The sequence below is a fragment of the Anopheles funestus genome, chromosome 3RL (assembly GCF_943734845.2).
Source record: "Anopheles funestus chromosome 3RL, idAnoFuneDA-416_04, whole genome shotgun sequence".
NCBI lineage: Eukaryota > Metazoa > Arthropoda > Insecta > Diptera > Culicidae > Anopheles > Anopheles funestus.
Window position 1 is genome coordinate 39022993 of NC_064599.1, and position 22203 is coordinate 39045195.

Consider the following 22203-nt stretch of genomic DNA (forward strand, 5'->3'; position numbering starts at 1 on the left):
TTATGATATGTAAATTGCATACTTGTAGGCAAGTTTCATTAACAACTACCAAACCTATAAAACAAAAAAAAGTGAAATCGCAGTTCGTTTAACGTAGACATTACGTTATAGTGTGCTATAAAGATGTGTTCTACTTTTAATGTAATCTATCAAAAATACACAATTAATAACATGTCAAGTTTAAAGTAACAACTTGTTTTTCATTGCAGCCATGACAAATACCTGCCAGAAAATACTTATTTACGGGATTTTTTCTCCTATCATTTAAACTGCTTAAAAAACTGCTCCCAAAGCACATCATCACATGAAACACGCAACACACCAGTGATGTCCAGAATACAAACGGCGTAAAAATATTTTTTTATTTTTAAATACCGCCGCAGAATAATAGCACCACTCAGGTATCACACATTTTCTGACCATGGATTTACTTCGTAAGAGAACGTCTAACAATTCCTCATTGATTCTCTAGTCTACAACGAACTCTTGTTCTTGTCAAGGAATGATTAAAAGTTCCATTTTTCCCCCCAACACAAGTTTGAGAAGGCAGAATTATCATTATGATATTTTTACTGTAATGATTATGAAATCAAAACTAGAACTCAAGTGGGACTTAACTTAATGGAATCAAGCTGGTTAGTTCTAACACTAAAGAGACTTTGAAACACTTTAAGTTTCCTTCGTCCCTGTCAGTGGGATCAAGTGGTGCGGACAAAATGCATTTTGGAGAGTTCTATAATCACCCTTAACCGTGACGACCAACATAATTCCACGGAGGTAAAAATGGGCATCAACAGTATTTCATGGTATTCTGTATATTGCACTCCAAGGTGGAACTCTTTGATCATATTTAAGGACACCACTGTGACTTGCATGGCCGCTGTGGAGAGTTTCGCTAAAAGCAACGGGTGATATTAGGGCTTACGAAGCCAATGCATCTGAAATCAGCCTCGTACAATCGTCAATGTATGAATCTTGCTGTGACCTCTCCGATTGTGCACACCGTGAGCTCTTCACAATTAACTTCAACTCGCTGTGTTCTCTCGATTCGTTCCCTATTGATAATGATAGACGGAGCGTCAGAGTCCAATCCGCTGATAGACATTGGCATGTTACTGGGTTTTTACTATATTATATATACACTATATACTCCTAAAATAAATTAAAAAAGGCAATTTCTGTGATTTTCGAATATATTGATCACACACAAAATGTCCAAATAAAAAAATACAGTGGTTTTAAATTAGTAGAAATAGCATTCTAATAGTAAACAGAGAACACTTTGCGATTTATTTAACACTAAATACCAAGAATGGCACAGCATTTTTTCACCATTACAATCATAACAGTTGCTTATGCACGTCTTCCTTATATAATATAATTCTAAGTGCATTATTTCATCCGTTTTCAAAAAATCCCCACATAGTGCTAAACCTTTATGCAACAATTTTCTTCCAAACTCTACTGAGCGTTAAATTACACAAAATGAATCAAACGATTGCTCCACTGTTCTGCATCATCAATATGTTTGTGAAAAAGGAAATTTGTCCTTGATAGGCTCCATCGTGACCATCACCACACCACAATGGCCATGCTTGAACGGTCACATTTTCGTTGCCCTCCCACATCTGCAGGTTAATCGAGTTCTTCTCGCAACCACAACACCATTCTCTACAGAAATAGAAATTCGTCCCCTAAGAAGTTGCGACGTTCGAACCGCCTAAACACGTCACGTCTCACCTTGTCTGATGTCGGGGTTTTTTTGTTTTACTCACCACTCTATTTTGTCCTATTGACTCCTAGCCGGTGACCGTGATTTTTTCGACCACACTATACCGACCCATGTACGCCCGAAAACCTCACGCACTGCTGAAGGTATATGATGGAAGGCAGCAATAGAACTCACAGGTCGATATTCGATTTCCGCTTTCCGGGCCAACGATTCCGTGACCCAAAACCAGTGCCGTACGAACCATTACCTAGTGCTTTATAATGCCATATAAACTCTGTACGTGTAGAAAATCAACTTCACGAGCAAAACTACAACCACAAAGAATCGACCGTGGCGTACAGTGGCGTACGGAATCAAGCTCTCATAAGTTTCGCCATCTTTCGCATCCTGCTTCCCTTTAAATATCTCGACGCCGACCACAAGGAACTAAGCCAATTTCAAAAACCCCTTTTGCAATGCTTTCCAGATTTGGGATTTCAGATTGGAAATTCCCATGTTGCTGCACGTTTGCTACTGCTAACCGCGGCAGACCACTTGTCAAGGGGAATTCTATGGCCACAGCTGCATGAAACTATGCTTTGGCCAAGTTCTACTGAATGTCGTCACCACACGGTACTGTTTGCATGTCATATCTCGGTGAGCTCGATGTCAGCCAGGAACCATGCCGGTGATATCCCGCTCCGGCATAATGCTTTCAGCGGCAAAATGGATCCTCGCATACAATGAATGCATGGAGATTGTGCAAACGGGATTACACTACAACACTAGTGTCAGTGGTGATAACAACCGGTTACAACGGTCGCCATATGAACTTTGAAGACATTTCCGATCTTCCAAGCACCGTATGGTCGAGGAAGCATTCCGTTTCGTGCATACTGCAATTGCAACAACTGCATCCTGCATACAAGCACGTACTGATTTTTCCTTGCAAAAAGCTTCAGTTCCCGTTCCCACCACACATTACTGTGTTTCCTTTTCTAATGTCTACCGTTTGCTAGGGCTAAACAATCGATTTTCTTCGTTGGGCAAAGGTACCGGTCTCATCATGTATTCATACGTTGGGTAGGATATTACGAGTAAATAGCATGATGTGATTCTATTCCAAGAAGAACACAACATCTATCAGTTGCTCAATGCTGCCCAAACGAAAGCATCCATTTTAGATGATTTTACAAGGAAAGAAAATAACATTCCCTCCTACAATCTATCACGTGCGAAACGTTCATCTCGGTGATGCAATAACAATCCAATAAGAAACGTTTGGAGGTTTTTCTTGTGTGAAACGATCAACGTCTTACAATCCGTGGCGTTGGACTAATGTGGCTTTGAAAATGCTATATTTACGTCCGTATTATTCAGTAAGGGATATGAACTGTGGGCTTTTTTATTGATGAGAGCTAACCAAGCTGATCCACCTACAGATAAGTAAAATTAACGAACGCCAAGTAGGTATAACATCAATATTTATTGAACATATTGTAGCATACAGGTTCTACACATTGTGACGCATTCGACAGCAATGAACATATAGGTTCTACACATTGTAACGCATTCAACAGCGATGAACATTTATAGTACCGCTGTACAAGAGGTTTGACACCTTTGTAAACTAACGCGTGAATACTGATCGTAAGCGTATAGGAACGAATGAAAAGACAATCTAACACATTCATAGTTACACTTGGGAAAATGAGATAACTAGGAAAACCACTAACCCAATACACTTACAGCAGCAATAATTGCGAAAGTCACGTACGCACAAATGAGTAGAAAAAGCAGGATAGATAAATAGGTTTAGGTTTAGCTAAGCAGGAGGGCTAAATACGCCCATAAGGATAATGCATAAATTTGCATATAAAAGGAGGCTCGCGCGGAGCCAAGAAAGAGTCCAAGTAAAAATAGTCCATACATAGAGTCCAACAGTTGTAAAAGTAAAAACTAGTGAAATAAATAAGTGCTACAAGTTAAAACGGAAAAACGGTGTTCTTATCTTTAAGACGAAGTGCTAAGATCAACCGCTACGCAAGGCGACTCCGCATATCACAATATCATACGTCCAATGTTCCAATTGCAATTGGTAATCAGCAAAAAAAATTAATAATTGCTTTAACATAATTTATTTTACTCGCTTAAAGGGATTCATTTCAATAAAACGCTTTAAGTTTTTTTTTGTACCGAACATCTGGAGCAGAAATGCAACGAACTGGAGCCAATATTTATTGGAAAAGTTCCCACCAAAACAGAACCATCATGTATCCTAGAGAATGCCACAAACAATGCCCACCGGTTACACTCCCTTCCATTATCCATACATAACCTGGTACTGATCCGAGTGCACATCCTTCTGAATGCACATGCTGTAAAACTGCAACCAAAACGACAAAGCTGCACACAAAGCAATAAAAGTGTCGTTAATCAAGCCTGCACCTTTGCCAGCAGTTTTTACAATGGCCGAGTTCGGTAAAGTTTATGCCCATTCTTCAGTTTTGCCATCCTATTTATGTCTCATCGTGTACCATACGGCAACCAATGTTGCCCAGCCCGGTTGGTTGATTTGTTGTGCGCGGTCCAACGTGCCGAAGGAGTCGGCTAACTTTTTCCACTAAATTGCAACCGCTTAAGCTAAACCTTTCGTACCAGTTTTGGATCGTTTAGTTGTATTGTGATGTCGGTGGGAGAATGTTTTGTCATGCAGAAAAAAAAACTGCTGACAAACAAATGTGTATTTATATCCTTGTGTCATGGTTCTTCAATACAGTGTGTGTTGCAAAAGCTATACATTGCAAGGAATTACTGAGATGGTGCAGTTTTATGGCGCACATGGACGGTCTGGCTTGAAACTTTACAATTTTCACTATTTGGCCATCCAGCCGCTGCTTTGCTTGTAACAAAAACATAAAGTTGTAAACAATTGACGCTCTTCAAGCAAATCAAAATCGTTCTGAAATACTTTCATCGAAAGTGCATTTCTCCTGGGAGTGTCGCGAAACCTGTGAACGTCATAAAGCGTTACAAGCTTACGAGTTTTAAACTTCTTCTTTTTTATTCAGATAGAACGGCTTCTTATCAACCAAGCATGTTTTATTGTTCGGAAAAAAGCTTGAAAGTAAAATCTAGTGGGAAGCTAAATAAAATATTCAACTTTTTCCTTCTATTTACATTATATACTATGTTTTCTATCGTGTTCCGAAAAAAATATGTTTCTTCATATAGCTTCTATGTGTCAAAATACTTAATTTTTACACTACAGCAGATACGAAAATGGGAAAACCAGAAAAAGCAACCCGCATCGCTCTGACGCTGGAGCCATTTTCTTCCCATCCTGCCGTTAAGTGTGAGGGACAATTTCCACACCATCATCGCTTCGTCACAAGCGTCACATTACCTTCACTTCCATTACACTTCAGTTCTCATTAGTAACTCATCGCTGTCTCGCTAAAGGAAAGGCAAGAGCAATAATCGAATTCCCTAAGCACATGGAAACTGGTAACCGTCCGAACGGCGTACAGTGAAACACTCGACGAACAGTATACAGCTTTCCCCCTCCATCACTAACGGCAACATTCCGCATGTTGCGAGCCTGGTTGAGGGCTACCTTCTGTCAGGACGTTATGGAATCCGGAAGCAAACGATAGCACTCATCTTCCTTGTTACGTTCGCTTTCGTCCGTGCGAAAGTCATCCCGACGCTTGTGTTAGTTCGTTCGGCCATTATTATTTTTTGTGTGCCTGCGCCACAAAACCCATCCAAGTCCGGATGGACAATTTAAATGCTCATTTCCTTCCGCTTCCTCGCACTTGTCAACGATCTCATTAAGAGAAGATTTCTGGACGCGACCAGGAACGGGTGTGCGCCCTTTTGTGCATCACAAATGAGCCAACGTATAGTTCAACGTCAACCTCACCCACACACAGCGAAGAAAGCCTAGAAAAGACCAACTGATAAAGCGGCTAGCTCATTAGGGAGGAAGCATTTCCGACGTTCAGTCATTTCGGTTGGGCCGAAATTTGGGCGAAATAGTATTAGTGAGTGCAGATTTTTGGTACTTTCCGTTGCGATTTCGTTTGCTTGACTGCACTTTACCAGCTCAGCTTCAAACGGAAAGCACGCTGCTATCGGTGTGGTAAGGGAAGAAATAAGGACTGGGAATAATTATTCCTCTGCTTTTTCTCTTAACATTCTCTTTCTCTCTCTTCCATGATATATTCCCGTTAGGTTAATCTTATCTTCGTCCGCCACGACTTTCGCCAATGACGTATCAGAGAACTGGTTGTTGGATCATTTTTAAAGTCCAAGAATTAAGTACTCCAGTATTCAGGAATCACATGATGTTTTAAACAATGTAATGAATTTTGGCCATTTTTTGTAATTTTTTTTTAATGACAACCTTATGAGCAGATATCTACTATTCCAACGCTGCAATCATTGCTACCGGAAACAAACTTTTCCCAGAAATTTGCTCATTACGTTCTCAAACGAGTATCGCTCTTCCTGTGGCTAATCAATTGCAAATGTCAATTTTCCTTCCAAAAAGCGAAATGGATTCAGCGAAATCGAATTATATTGAACTGACAGTTCGAAGTGTTGTTTTGCTCTGTGGCAAAGTCAAGAAATTAAACCACATTCGTTAGAATCCAGGAATGGAAAATAAGTCACGTCTTGATACACGTGGAACACACAACGGAGTAACATTTTTGATCTCAGCCTAGTTAAGAAATTGAATTAGGGTAGAAACTTTCCTTAGTCAACTAACAAAACAGGAACATATATTTTGACATAAACTCACCGCATAACGACATCCTTGCTGCTAGTAACAGCAGTATCGCCACTGGATAGGCCACCGCTGTCGACATTATTCCAATATGTTCCACCATTTTATCCACTGACGCGAAGAAACCGCACCTCGCAGGTTACGCTTTTCACCAATCAGCACTGAACTAATTCCTTTTCCGGGTTTCAATTGGCAACACCTTACCACCGAAAAAATGCACTCGAAAGCGAAAATTCGCCGTGTACCGTTTGCAACAAGATGTACACAGAGCACGCAGGGTGCGATATCCTTTCCTTTTGCCTCTTTACACTACCACTGCACCATGGCCAACAACACTCGGTTGCGATTGAATTTCTGACAACTTCGAACCGATCGCCACGATTGAATGCCTTCTTTCACTTCGTTGCACTTGCTGCATGTCAACTGCTCGCTTCATCATCATCACCGGTGCTGCTAATGCTGTTTCCGTTGAGTATGCACTTCATTACTGCATCCCTAGCACCGGTTCACGTCGTCATCATCGGCTGCGTTCTGGTTTTCCGTTCTCGCACTAACACTCGGCACTGCACCTTATTCTGTCTGCCTTTTGTTTCTACTGGTATTCGAACAGTTCGATGGTTGTTTCCAATCGAACGTTTACTAAATGTGGTGCCGAAGAGAAACCCGAAATGGCACCTGTCGGTGTTGATTGCACACTGGAAAAAAGAGAGAAGAGAAAATGTAAAATAAACGTTCATTGTTCAGCAAGGTAAAAATGCGATGACTATGTAACCAAATTAAATCTTTTCGAATTGTACTTCTTGTTGAAACAAATTTAGTATGCTTCTAGTGTCGACCTACGTGAGAAATGCTTTCGGCTTTAATTGAAGCATAGTGCAAAATAAATTATATTTCACTTTCTTTGTAAGTCATTTTAGTGTTTCATGAAAAGTTTTTGTTTGTTGTAAAAGGATGTTTAGTAGAAAATTACGCTCTTTGTTTTTACTTCGTAGCTACGCCTTCAATGTGTTACTTTAACTACTTTTCATTCGATATACCTTACAATTTACCGAGACCCATTTAATCACACATTCAGAACGTATAAAATGTAATGGAAACCAAATATTTTCCATCATGCAAAAGGCCATTTCATCATCACTAAGCCCCATCCTGCAAACGCTACTATTCATTGTATTGCTCAACGAAGTTAATTGTGTGGCCGTTTTGTGATTACCATCATGTATCAAGTAACTTTCACCAGAGTATCGGTTCACTTTCGATTGGTTCCATTGAACCAGAAGAAAACGGATTCCGGGAAGGTGTATGAGAGAGAGGAGAGCCGAATATTTTAATCCTACGCACAATCACTACACTGTTGAAATTGCAACTGTCATTGTCGATCCCATCTGTAGGCAATTTCGCTGACACAATAAACCTTTCACACGAGTATGGTAATTCCGGTAACACAACAAACCATTCGCAATAATAGGGTTTGAATGTAAAATCATCCTTTTCGGTGGGAATTAATTTTGTTCAATTTGAATTTACATAGTACTCTATTTCCATAAACATTAAATGAAAAGGTACAATACGAATAAGCGTTGTAAAAAAAACGTGTAAGAGATAATATTTTAATTAAAAATCTTGTTATTAAGCCAGTATTATAATAAAACATTATGAACAAAATTCTGAATGCGACACACACAAGTAACATGTCGTAAAACAGAAAAATACGCATAGGTAATAAGTGGCCATGTACACTAAGATTTAAAGAAAACATAAGCCAATAAAAATTAAAATTTATATACAAAGTTTGCAGATAATTTTTTTCATCATTTTTGGTAAAATGAAAAAAATTGTACCGCCACAAAAATAAAAAATATCTAAGACGAATTGCCAAGAAAGCAATCCTTATAGTATTAGTTTCTTTAAGTAGAAAACAAATGATACGTTTTCTAATCATTCTCATCACAAGAAAAAAAAATCTCAAAAAGCGAAACTGAAAAACATAACCAAAACTTCATCCGTTGGAAGACAAGTAAAGGAAATATCACAAAAGATACTAAACGTACAAACAGCACTCTACTCAAACAAACAAAAAATGCAAAAAAAAAACATTCTGATACGAAACAACTTCACTTAAACCTCGAGGCTACTTCATTCCCTCACGGTCAATCGACGGTCTTACTCAATCAGGTAAATAATCCGCTTACAGTCAAAGTCCGAGTTAAATGGGATGTTGCTGTTTTTTGCAGATACTTTTTTCATCATCTGCCAGGCAATACAATCTGCACCGTTTCTAGCACCGGAGCAACCACAGATCCGCGAAACGGCTACCCTGCAGGTTATATCACGTTGGCTTGTCCTTCCGGATGATGAATCAGTATGCTTTCGTGGCTTACTTTGTGTGGAGATTTTTTTTTTAATGGAGGAAAACGTTCGTTTATGTAAATTAAGCTCAATCCATTCGATGATTTCAGTTGTGGCGCGGAAAGCTTTTGATACTCGCTTTTCGAAATCCCATAATCCCTAGCTTTATTATGTCGAAAACCGCCGGTAAAGAGGAGGAATCGTAAAGAAATTATTTTGCTGCCTCTGCTCATAGCAGAAGAATGACATATCAATCATGTCGTCGATTTTGGTTTTGTTACACTAAGCATTTATGACAAACTTTGTGTCGATTTTGATTTTCAGGTTTCCGAAGAGAGAAAAATATATTGTTGGGTAAAGGTATAACTAATCCTAAAATAACAGTGCAATGCTCATCCTTAAAAAAACAAGTTCTCATCGAGAAAAGCTTAAAAGAGACGTTCCGTTACCAATGTGTGTCTCTAGTATTACAGTTTCCCTGCACGATACCGGTGACCAGTTTGTTTCCGCTTCGTATCCGCTATATGTGAGATGGATAAAGCGCTTTGTTATTGGAAAAAAATTCAATCCATTCCCAATATCAAAGCTAACGAAGCGTCCCAATAGCATCCCTTGCGGCCTTACAAAACTCAAAGCAAGTGCCTTGGTGGGATTTGAAATAAGTCACCAACTAACCACAAAACCGTTGTGCATCGAATGTACAACAGTGCATTTCATACTAGCGCACTATGTTTCCTGCATGATTTCCAAGGAAATCGAAAAGCGTCACGATGAGATTGAGTTACATTGCATTTCGTTTCCTATTATTTGTGTCACAGCACTACGTTCTCGTGCTTCGTTTACTTTCCTATGACAAGTATTTGTGACATTTTTAACACTTTGTTACTTCCTATATCTTCGCGACTACATTACTGGTAGTGCAGCATGAAAAGTATTTAAAGCCACAGCATTTACTTTTCTATATCGCTATATAAATTCTACTCGTGCAGTAACGCAGCGTTACTGCAGTGTTGGCATACCGGTTTTTCTAAGGCAGTGTTGTAAAACTATAATTTGCTCAATATGAAAGCTCAATCAACAAACCCTGTATGTTCACTAGGATTGGATTCGTTTTTTGATTGTTGTACAGGATCTAAGCCTACTTTAACTTATAGAAATATAAATCGATACGATTAAATGCTCAGAACGATGGTTTACGGTAGGACGATGCTAAATATTCCTTAGTAGGCTGGCTTAACAAATGGTACAATTGGTGCGGTTCCCAGAGTGTGTTGACCAAGTGAAAGTATTCAAGAAAGCAAAAGGAACCGCATTTTTCCACCAGAATATTATTTGGAAGCAATTACACGAAGATTTAACATTTTTGAATTACTGAGCGGAATTGTAGAATGGTTGTGGCGCCGGTATCTACACCACAGAACCAGGGTTCCAATCCTATCCGGGCCAAAGCCCCGTACGTAGGACCGACAGTCTCGCTACGGGTAAATGAAGTCAAGGAAAGGCAGCAATGACAGGCCAAGACCTCTTGAAGTTGTAAGGAATTTTAAAAAGGAAGGAGAGTGAAATCAATACCAGGTGTTGCCTGTCCAGGACAAAAGCAGTAGCTGGTGAAGATGTTGATAATATTACTAGGATCGGGGAACCGGGCCACCGGGCCGCAATTGACCACAGTCAATTTTGAAAAACAGCGAAAACATCCATTAATATAGTGAGTTAAACTGATCTCATGCGTTGTTGGTAAGGGTAAGGAATGTTGGAATTTCCTTAGACATTTTACTCAACAAGTTTCAATATTTTTTGGTTGTAGAAAACGGAATACATGTCTGCGCTACGAAAATATTCCTTTTCCGCAGTCGATCCTACAATGACACACCATGAAATCAGGATTTAAGAGACGTCCAGTGTGCCTCAATGGTAGTTTTCTCAGCCTTCTAACAAAATCTTCCATACTTGAATTTTACCTATTTTGGCGATTGTATTAGAATTATTGTGCGCAATTCTGACGGAATTTTAGATGGTTGAAAAGATGCAATTCCACGATGGCCGGGTTGAAATTGGCCGTGACCAACTTTCGAATCGGCAAAAAGAATGTATAATTCTCAAATCGGATCGTTTCTTTTGGTTATAGCAGATGAAACACATATGATGTTCGAAGTAAATTGGCATATTCAGTCTGGATTTAACTGTAAGTACCGTAGTATCGTCAAAGTTTACCGCTGTATCGACACAACACTGGTCAAGTATTGAAAACGCTGCTCTTGATGCTTAATAACTAACTAAGTACTTCGTTTGGGGAACGCGTTTGAGGTTAGAACCGGGGCAAATCCATGCCGATAACAGGTCGCAATGATATCCTTCTACATGTGACGAAAACTCAATAGAATCGGCATTACGTAGATCTCTTGCGTAGCCCTGTAACCGGGCCTATTAACTAGTTGTTTAAAAAAATTGATTTCTTAAATAACACCAGAGGATTTGTTTCAAATCAGCGGGTATACATGACATTTTGCAAAACAAAACATGTAAATCAATTTGATAAAAAAATATTAAATTTCAAAATCGGGTTTCAAACGTTTTAAGAACTTTAAAAGTGTTATTGTGATTAAAACTAAACAATCACTGTCCCATTAATTCCTATAAAAAAATAAAAAATAAACTGTTTTTAGGCTTCAATTCACTCAAGCGATGTTACCCAAAATAGTTACAAAAACATATAATCACGTCAGTCAGCAAGTTGATGTCTCCTAAAACTAAGCACCGCTGAACAGATTTACAACCGCCGATTAAAATAAAGTCCCTGCATGCATGATTAAATGGCCAGTTGATATGTCCATTTTTTACCACAAGCAGTACAGACAACCGTCATTGCTTTCTGTAGATGTGCGAAGCAAATAATTCGCCATAAATTTCCACACAAATTGGCTCACCCAATTACTCAAAACGACGGCCTACTGTACTGTACCTGCTGCCATTTAGTCTTTCGCTGCTGAATATTTCATAAGCACAAAACATTTCGGATTTATGCGTACCTTTACCTACCCGAATGCCCACCTGCTACTCAATGCATTAAACTATCCAAACGCTTCACATAAAATAGGATGCTTCAGAAACTCGAATGTCTCTGCAGGCGCTGCTGTAAATGGATTAAGCTTAGCCGGGTTGGCACTGCTACGAGACACAAATGATATGAGGTACAAAAAAAACCGGATCTCCTGCTACGAAGAAACAAGAATCAACTTGTATACACACAGTAAAAAAAATACATTCGTCCATTCTTTAGCCGGGCACATGTCAAAAGGTTGACCGGAAAATTGAATGTACAAAGCAAAGGCGCCTGTCGAACAAATTGAACTCAACCACCCGGCCGACCGGCTTCGTAAACGATTTACACTTTTCATGCATTTATAAAACAATACCAACCGCCCCAAAAGATGTACCAGGTTGAGAGGTACCGTCTTGTTTAGTGTTTGGCAGATAGCCAAAGCATCGGCAAGGGCATACGCTGGAAAAGCCCCGAGAGTGTGTAACGTACCCTCCCAGCGGGGTCACTGGGATGAATTTTCAAATTGCCTCGTTCATTTTTCATGATGTTGGGTAGCAGACAGAATCGACGAACAAACGCACAAACTGTGATCCGTGGAAGGTCGGATCGGTCACTCCCTAAACTCAATTCCTAAAATCCCTTGAGCAAGGTAATACTAGGTAGGGACTAACTTTTTACGGTGAAGTCATTTTTGCTGCTTTCTTGAAGCTGTCAGCTCATCTATGAAACGAAAAGGATGCGACAAATCAGAGCTGCAGAAGGTAAATATCTTCCAACACTCTAAAATACACACACACAGAACATCCAGTGCCGATTGAAATCCCTCGGAAGGAGAAAAATGAGTTCAAAATGTCGTATTGTTCTTTATCCATTTTACGGAACACAACAAGTCAGAGAGTTAGTGGAGATAACAAAAATGCCCTTACACCTTGAAGCTTGAAATGGGATTGTTATCCAATTCAAATATGAAGTTTTATGATTGATAAATGATAATAAAAGGGTAACAGGCGACTTTGAATATAAACTACCTTTACCTATTCAAATGCCAGGAAAATTTACATGAAATCCTTCAGGTAATTCAGTTATATATTGAAAATTGATTGGTTTTTATATTGAAAAACGCTTAATTTACATCTTGATATTATTGTTTGAAAAATGTTAGGATCTTCTCAACCCGAAGTTTTTAATCATTAACTTGCACGGACGTTATTTATTCTGAAAAAAAAAAACAATATTACAGTAATATTATTTTTACCATACCAACATGTTTGTAAAAAACCCCTAACACTATTTTTTTGCTATTCTATGTTTATATGTTTGAAAATTTCTACTTATTAAAGAAGTAGCATAATTTTTGTATTACTTTTATCATACAATAGCATATTATATCATTCATTTTTTTCAACATAAATTTCTAAGAAAAATTCGTGGTGATTTTGCTTGTAAAACAAAGCTTTTAGCCATGATGAACTACGTAACAATTTATTGTATCATTTAATTTATAACGTTTCATCACCATTTAGATTTATGATACTAAACACATCATGGACATCTGTTTCTGTGTAGCAATGCAGCTGTAGCAGTGCACCGTAAATCTTCGAGGCAAATTTATTTCGAACAGATCCGTTGTGAAACTATTACCACGTATTTTCCACAACGTATGCAACTAGATAGCACCATAATAGTGCACGAAAAACTGTAATATGATTTGATTTATATCTTCGCCACATATCCATCACAGAGATAGCTAACACGAATTGTTCCAACTAATTCAGCAAACTAAACTTTGCCTCCTTTTTTCAACACGCAACCACATCCTTGTGTTTCTTGTGAGAGATAAGAATATGACACACATTTTCCAATTACTTTATAATAAAAGCATAAAACCATAAACTTGCTCGTCTAGTGTTAAAAATTTCGACAACAGCAAACCTACCGCCGATTTAAATAGAACATTTTTAAATAGAACAGTTTTAAATTAGAACATTTTTATTATGTTAATGGTCACAAAAAATTCATCACCAGTTTATGACTACGTGGCAACTAAAACACGATACAACAGTTGCTGGGAATGTGAGTTTCGTGTTGGGAAGAAATTCCCATTACAAAGAAAATGACAGCAATAATTATGAATACAACCAAATGAATATCACTAGCGAACACTCATCATCAGTTTCACAAGGGTTACGTTTGCATGTCAGTCAAACAAATGCATAAAAGCGTCTATTCATATCAAATTAAATATTTTATTCGTTTTTTTTTTTTTGAGGGCATTTCATTTTTCGTTGAGCTTACCATTTCCTCGTATTTTTTCTTATACACAAATGAATCATCATTCTTTCACTTTGTCTCGCTTCTTCCGCATTGTTTAGGCGATTGTTTGGAACGGTGTGCCGTGCTTTTATTCGTTGTGTGCTATTGTTCTACCGTACACTACGTAGCACTTGATTGGAGTTTCGGGGCCAAAGTTATTCATCGACATTCGCAACTGGCATCATGCAAATGCTTTGTCCTGACACCGGCAAACGGTCCCAGCGGAAGAATGCATGAAATTTCACCTGATTGACACGGCAACGGCCGGATGTAGACTTGGCAAACATACCGCCACTATCCAAATGTGTTTATACCGGACTGCTCGCAATCACTGACCATATTCTGGCAATGATGATTTTACGCCAGGGAGCGATGGAGACGCCCGGTCTTTTACGCAGCCAAACAGATGGACCGATTCTTTTGAAGCATTTTTCGTAATCCTGTACCTTAGTTGCTGTGAACGTGATCTTTGGGTCTTTCCGCAACTACCATGCAATCAGCAAAATTTTGGAAAAACTACCTTCATTATCTCAAATCGTTTTCTTTCAATGGCTCTCATTGGTATTTTGCAATAATCAGCCATATTTTCTTCTGCCATAAACCAATACAAATAACTCACCATCTTCAATGCATACCACAAAACAACCGAACAGTTTTTATACGTTTTTTTTTACAATCCCTCGAACTTCTGAAACCTTCTGTTGATACTTATTCATAATTTACGATCACTAAAGTTCGCTCCACGCCGGTTGGCCTTTTCATGCTGTGGTGCCTAGCTCGCAACGAAAGGGCCCACTTTTTATGACAATAATTTGAAGTCAAAAATGCGTGGTGAATCAGATGCCATTCACATCGTCGCCGTTCCCGGGAGTGAATTGTTACTGCAAATCCTAGCCATTTTCAACCTCACGGGGCGTGTTTCGTTTGAAGTTCGCTACACGATCCACCGAACCGAACACGCAACGCAAGTGTTTGAAAATTGTACCGACCGAGCAAGAAAATCCCACACGCTGGATGATGTTGATGATGATGATGATGGTTGGGCATAACAAACGTTGGAACGACACAACAAAAAAAAGGTACAACCAGCCTGCCAAGCACACGAAGGAGCAATAATTTCCAGCACTGCCAGCACCAAGAATCCACTATAACCGCCAGAAACAGTATAGCGGTAGTAGTGGCAAAACCGAAAAGCGCCCAGGTCCGTCCGCTTTGTCGATGGACGATATTTTTGTTTAAGCATTTGGTGGCCTGTGTGCTTATATTTTCCTCTGCACTTTTCTCTGCACCTCAAGCACCTTAGCTCGTTTTCTTCAAGAAGCTACCAGCCAGAGAAGGACTTCGTTTTACGAGCTTCAACTGTCGAGCACATGGTTCTTATGGCTTAGCTTAGTTTTAGTTAGCTTAAAGGCACATACGCTCGAAACTGGGCAAGAAACCACTTCAAGCTCTTTTTTATGCTCGATTCAGTTCAGAACAACCGAACGGCCGGTTATGTAAATGTTTTATAGACATATTTAGATACCTTTAAATTGTTACCGAGATCATTAAACGCAGTCTGTGAATTTGACAATACTCATTACTATAAATAAGATAACAAGAATCATATTTTAAAATCATCATTATTTAGAATTTGTTTTGAAGCTATTGTGGTGTGTCTACTTATTAATGTAATCTAATTTCTGAAACTACTTTGTTTATTTTATCCCGCTTTTCAATTCTGCCAGCTGACAAAGCAGTTCTTTTGTTGTCGATTGCCTCAACATTTCAAATTTTACTTGCAAAACAACTAGTACTAGTCTTTGAAGTAATTTCATAAACAAAAACATTTTACTACAGATATTACACAACTAGCATTTATGGATTTAAATCTCATTTTCAATTTTTAACATAACTCACAGCTTAGGATTCATAAATCGTTACGCTTCAGTAATTTTAGAGCTAAATTAATAATATTCACCATCACCAACAGGAAGTTCAAATGAACCAAACCATTTAAAACCGGTTGGATCTTTTCAGCCATCAAAAAACAAGCTATAAACCATACTCTTTTTACACATTATTCACACTAGAATACACATACACTGTGGAGGCATCCCTGCCCGATTCGATGGAAAGATCGGGCGGGAAAACATAAAAGAGTCATATTTCGAAGCAGGGCACAAGTTACGCAATTATAATCTAAACCTCCGGTGAACCCTTTCGTCGAGCAGAAGCAGCAGCAGCAGCAGTAAAGTAAAAGCATTCGGATGATTTTTTTTTCTTCATTTATCCTATCCTTAGCTCGAGCATTTAATGACCGGAATTGTGACGGAAATCGTCCTGAACTTCATCCGCACTCGGTACCACAGTCGAAGGCAAAGCGTCAGAGTCGGTGAAGTGATTAGAAAACTTTTCCCTGCACGCCTTGGCGCGTTGCAAGTATGCAAACTTCTGTTCACTCCATTTCACCCGACCAACTTAGCCAAAGCGACCGATCTGAGGTATGGGTTCTCTACTGCAACACAAGCAACATTGATGGGTACGAAAAGTACATAAAATCAACTTGGAAAAACCGATTTTCCGTCGACGCATGGGACGAACGGGGCGGTCCAAAAACAAAATAACTTATTGCTTTCCATTTTAAACCGTTTCTTTGGATGAAGTTTGCATCCTACCTCCCTCACTAGACGGTGTCTATCCTAGCCAACTTTCGTCACTCAAGCGTAAAGTTCGATGGATTTATTACTCCGTTAGAGATTTCATAAATCTACTCCCGAAGGAATCCGAACCAGGCGACACAAGGACATTCATTTTGGCATGGAAGAATTTCACGCAAAAGTGGTATCGAAAATGTTGAAACAGCTGAAAGTTAAACATTTTTAATGTTAAGCTTACCCCTAAAAAAATATTATACAACCAGGACGAAATCACACAAACAAACACATGCGTTGTAACACTCAGTGCGAAGTTTATTCATAAACGTCACAGTGAATTAAATTAAAATCGCTTTGCTCTACCAAAAACAATCAAATCAATCGCATTTTAGAGCAAACGTGCTACATCAATCAAGGTAGCAAATATTTTTCATCCACCCGAGAAATAATCAAAAGCATGGAAAGTGACAGTACATCATAGGCCGGTTTTACCACCCCAAACACCCAGTGCCTGGAATGAGCAGGGATGCATTTTTAATTATCCGTCACTGTTTGTCTCTTTCCCATTTTGGTTGAAGCGCTTTTCAATCCCTGCCTGCGCACTGTTATACGTTATCATTTCCAAAAATGGCAAAAAAACACGGCGTAGAAGATCATGAAAAATGTGCTCAGTTTGACTTAATTTAATTAAAAACTTTTTCCTACCCTGCTTCCGAGCGATAACTTTGTGCGCATCCCGAGAAATTGGACACCGATGATGGAAAGCGAGGCGCAATTTGAGTGCTTTCCAGTCGGTTGAAACCTCGAGTTTGTCACCCACAACGTCTCGCAACAGTGTCGGTGAACTGATACTTTCGCTTCGAGACCTTGAAACCATTGGACGGTGCTATAATCGAGAAACACGTGGCATAGGTTTATGTCTAACGCTAAACAAAGATTCGTAATGAAAACAAAAAATTCTTCAATTTTTCTCGTGACTTTCCATGCATAAATTGTAATGTTACAAAATACTTTAAATTACTTTACATAAAATTATATAACCGGGAGCGGCCCGGTGATGCATGTGATAAACGGTGCCGGTCCACACGGCAGGACCGAATTCATATCCCATCCGGACCGTCCCACCGTAGCAAGGACTGACTATCCGACTACGTGGTAAAATAAGTCTAGAAAGCCAGAAATGGCCGGCGTACCTGTAAGGTCGTTAAAGCCAAGAAGAGAGAGAGAAAATTATATAAAAGTTTCAGTAAAATAGGTGTTGTGAATAACAACGCGTCATTGTTTTGATTAGAATGCGGTGACAGATAATAATCGATTATAGCAGAATATCAATGTTATAGCAGAAGAATTTCGTTGACACCGGGACGGAACGCTGTGATAGTCGACATAGTTGGGAAAATGATGACCGTTAATGAAAATGGAAAACTGTATAAATAGGGGCCAGAAGGCGCGCTTTCGGCCTCTTACATTCCAAATACGCGGCAATAAAGACCAATTTGTGGTAGCTCATAGCTGAACCAACAAAACCTTTACGAAGTCGCAATCATTTACAACAATAGGCGAACTATCGTAAGTTGTTTATATTAGGTAAATAAGTTTTTTAATATAACGATGAAAGCAATAAACAATACAAAATAAGCAATAATGTATGGTGAACAAAGACTTATTTTTTCAGCTACTCTTATGATCTGCCTATACGGAAATGTATAAAAAGATAATAACCCGCGTTTTTTCTTCAAATCATTAAGATAAAGATATAAGTCCTTATTTCGTGCCGTGTTATGCAGTCGGAATCTTTAATATTCTTGCAGTTTTGACATGATAAAGATAAATTTTGATCGTATTACAAAATAGTTAAACTCATTGAAATAATAGTAAACTAAAAAAACAAGCATATATCATACATATGTATTACGTTAATGAAGATTAAGCAAAACATCAGTAAAGTGTTTAAAATTTGGGATACCACAAAAAACTTCGACTTTTGTCTGGATGAAGTTTTTAAAACATACAATGTTGTAATGCATACTACGACCGTAACTGTAATGCTTTATAATCATCCAGTTGTATTTCTCGAACACATCTCTCCCTTCTTAACTTAACGACCACTAAGATCATGCTGACCATTTCTGTCTTACTACACTTATTTTTACCACATAACCAGATAGTTTAGTCCTTGCTGCGGGGGACGGCCAGGATGTAATTTGAACCTGGTCCTGTCGTGTGGAACTTGCGACGAGCTCCCGCACATATACCAGACATTAAAATGTTAACATACACTAGTTGGTTTACTTTTTTTAACGTTAGTGGCTAACAATAAAACCATTAAAATGGCGATTGTAATGAAAAAAATTCAAACACTGAATGAGTGTTTGTTCAAAGTTGGGTCAATATATGTCCAACCGATTCCAGGGAGTGTTCGACGAAAAACGGCAATGCTACGATGCTCACCGGCAAAGGATTTGTATCATTTGCTACTTCTAAGAACGTTGCAACAAAAGAAAAAGTTTCAAAAGTGACCAAATTCAAGGGGCCCGATTTCGAATACCCAACACTGTAATTGAGTACAAATTGTGAACACACAACACTGTACAATGCCACAAATCATTGAACAGTCATTCTCTATATCAACACACCCCTTATCGAATTCAGTCCTATTTCAAGTGAAATCGAAATTCTACATTTCCAAACGAAGCACTACATCAAATCACATAGCACACACTCTTGTACCGTCACCTAATAATAGAATCAATTTCCTCTGCCCACAGAAAGCTTCCGTTTGTTTACCTTGCTGCCATTCATGACAATTCCTTGTGCATAAATTCTATTTACAGCCACATCAAAGACCTCGCAACCAGTAGCTTGGCACAAAGAATAGTAACATGCAACATCAATCGGATGTGTAATAGTACATCATACAAATATCCATTCAAGGGTGCTGGAAATAAAAGTTGTAGTTATCTGAAGAAGCCACACTGCATGACTGCCATCAAGACAATCTTACATGTTCTTTGTGAACGAGTGCGAGAAAATGCATCTTTATGCACTTTCTATTCTTCTGGTGAACAATGAACGTACATACAGCATTTCCACTTCATCCTCGGAAATGACACAAAATGTACAGTCGTCCGTCAAATAGCACAATGCCGTTGTCCGTTTCAATTATCCGACCACTATCAAAGGCTATCAAAAGCGCATCAATCTAAAACTAAACTCCAAACTGAAAGTCCGTTGCAGCAATGTCAATTTTCAATCCCAAATGCACTCGCTGTCAATGGCGATGTGCAGGTGTACATACATACATACATACACACATACACATTTCGCGTAATCATTCCCATCAATCTTCTTGCTCCGGTTCACTCAGCTCAAGATGGTGCACACGAGCTCGACCAAAGTTCCCAAAACCCTGTTCAAAGCTTCCGGTGATTACCGGTGGAGGCCGCTGTCTGCCAATGTAATCACCGCAACAATATGGCCGCACAATCGAAACATCAAACCGTGGAACCCGAGGATCATGTCAGACGCAGATGTGCCCAGTGTTCGGTTTCGGACCGATTGCCTGCTGTGCTGATGGTGAGCACTTGAAAAATGATGAACGAAAACGGAAGAAGCGGGACGAACTGTCGGCAAACTCTTACACCCAGCTCAGCACTGGCGAGCATTCTTCAAAACAATTATCGCGCACATCATCATTTTCCGGCTGTCGGAATGGACGTTATGATGTGGGGTTTGCACTGCCGCTATCGTCACACCATACGTTGCGTTACATTTCCGGTCTGGAATGTATCCAAAGGCCGAGCATCCATCGAGGCGAGAAAGGTTACAGTTTTTCTCTCTCTTCTAACTGACTGTGCATCCCGCTCACCGTAACCTTTACTCCACCGTACCACCTTAAACATCCAACCCAAAATTTTACCAAGCGGAAAATGGCACAACAATGCGGAAATGCAATTGCTTTCCAAAAGGGGAAATTTTCAATCTGCTCACCCAGAAATGCCTATCATTTGCATCCGGCACCGGTAAAGTGCAAAACCATCTGTCTGGCAGGAAATCCTCTGCACCACGCACTGATCCATCGTGGGTAGCCGACTCAAAAAAAAAAATAGAATCGGACAAACCATAGCTGAGACTCCTAAAATGCTTCTGGGAAAAACGACAAACATGACGATATTATTTTTCTGATGCAGATAACCGGGACTGAGCCCCGATGCCAATCGAACACAAAACAGGCGTTCGGAAGCGATTCGGACGTAGTATGTGCGAATTCTAGCATAATCGTCCACTACACCAATGGACCATTGTCTCGTTCCATCTCCATAATCTATGATTGTATGTCATAGATTGTCCATCGTTTGTTGTCCATCGTTCCCATGGAAAATTGCATAATCAAATCGAATGCAGAATTTGTATGGTACGCATGATTACTGGTGAGGAATGCAACGCGTACTGCTTTCAATGTAAAATAGTTTGATGGCGGTGATTAAATAATCTTCGTATGTTGAAATAAATAACGAAATTTACTGAATGCTGTGAAATGTTTTCTTTTTAATGATGGTAACATTTGATGTAAAAGATGTTTTTGGCATTTTAAAAGCTTCAATGGAAATCACTGACACTTTAATGAAAAATTTAATTGAAATTAAATTAGGAACTACTTATAAATCAGAATTAGGAACATTACATTTTTTTTAAATATTGTAATATTTGATATAAAAATGGCTTAAACAATTCATAACAAATAGGTTTCAAAACAACAAATGCCTCACTTTTGTTTAAACATATTTCTGAAAACAATCGATTAAATTTCTAACTAGCTCTTATCTAACAAGCCTAAGAGCTTATTTTTATCGTGCCCTTGTATCAACCTTATATGTTGCATCCGAACGTGCCAAAATGGTTCGACGCTCGATAAAATCCGATTATACAATGATAACTTCGACTATCTGCCAGGGTCAGGATTAAAAGGAAACTCAAATAGCAAAGACAAAGAACGAAGTAATCTCGTTTAATTAAAAACATTGAAACGATATAACCTTATCTTGTTACTGCATGCATGAATAAAATAAATAAATTATAATATGAACATTTGCAGCTATCCTTTTACTGTTGTATTCAGTAAAAGGATCTATATCTATATTCATTTTATAAAACTTAATTAAATACTAAATTTGACTTAAACAAATAACAACATGTAGATAAGTGAGAAGATCATTTCTAAATTAAAGTATAACTATTCCATCGTAGGAATCACATTAAAAAGCATTGCGCAATTTAATTTTGTTTAGCTTTATAGTAAAACAATGAATACTAAGTTTATTTATAGCTCTTTATCCACTTGCTATAATTTTCTTTCCAC

The 22203-nt window shown here is 38.7% G+C and overlaps 1 protein-coding gene across 12 annotated transcripts in view; it reads right to left on the reverse strand.

Annotated features, from left to right (window-relative positions):
- LOC125768847 (uncharacterized) overlaps positions 1-22203 on the reverse strand; it is a 63645-nt gene that overhangs the window by 18997 nt on the left and 22445 nt on the right. For all 12 annotated transcript variants that reach the window (XM_049437082.1, XM_049437076.1, XM_049437073.1 and 9 more), the window contains exon 3: positions 6519-7198. In XM_049437082.1, the coding sequence (XP_049293039.1) occupies positions 6519-6606 (88 nt within the window). In that variant the 5' untranslated portion in view covers positions 6607-7198. The remainder of the gene's footprint in view (positions 1-6518; positions 7199-22203) is intronic.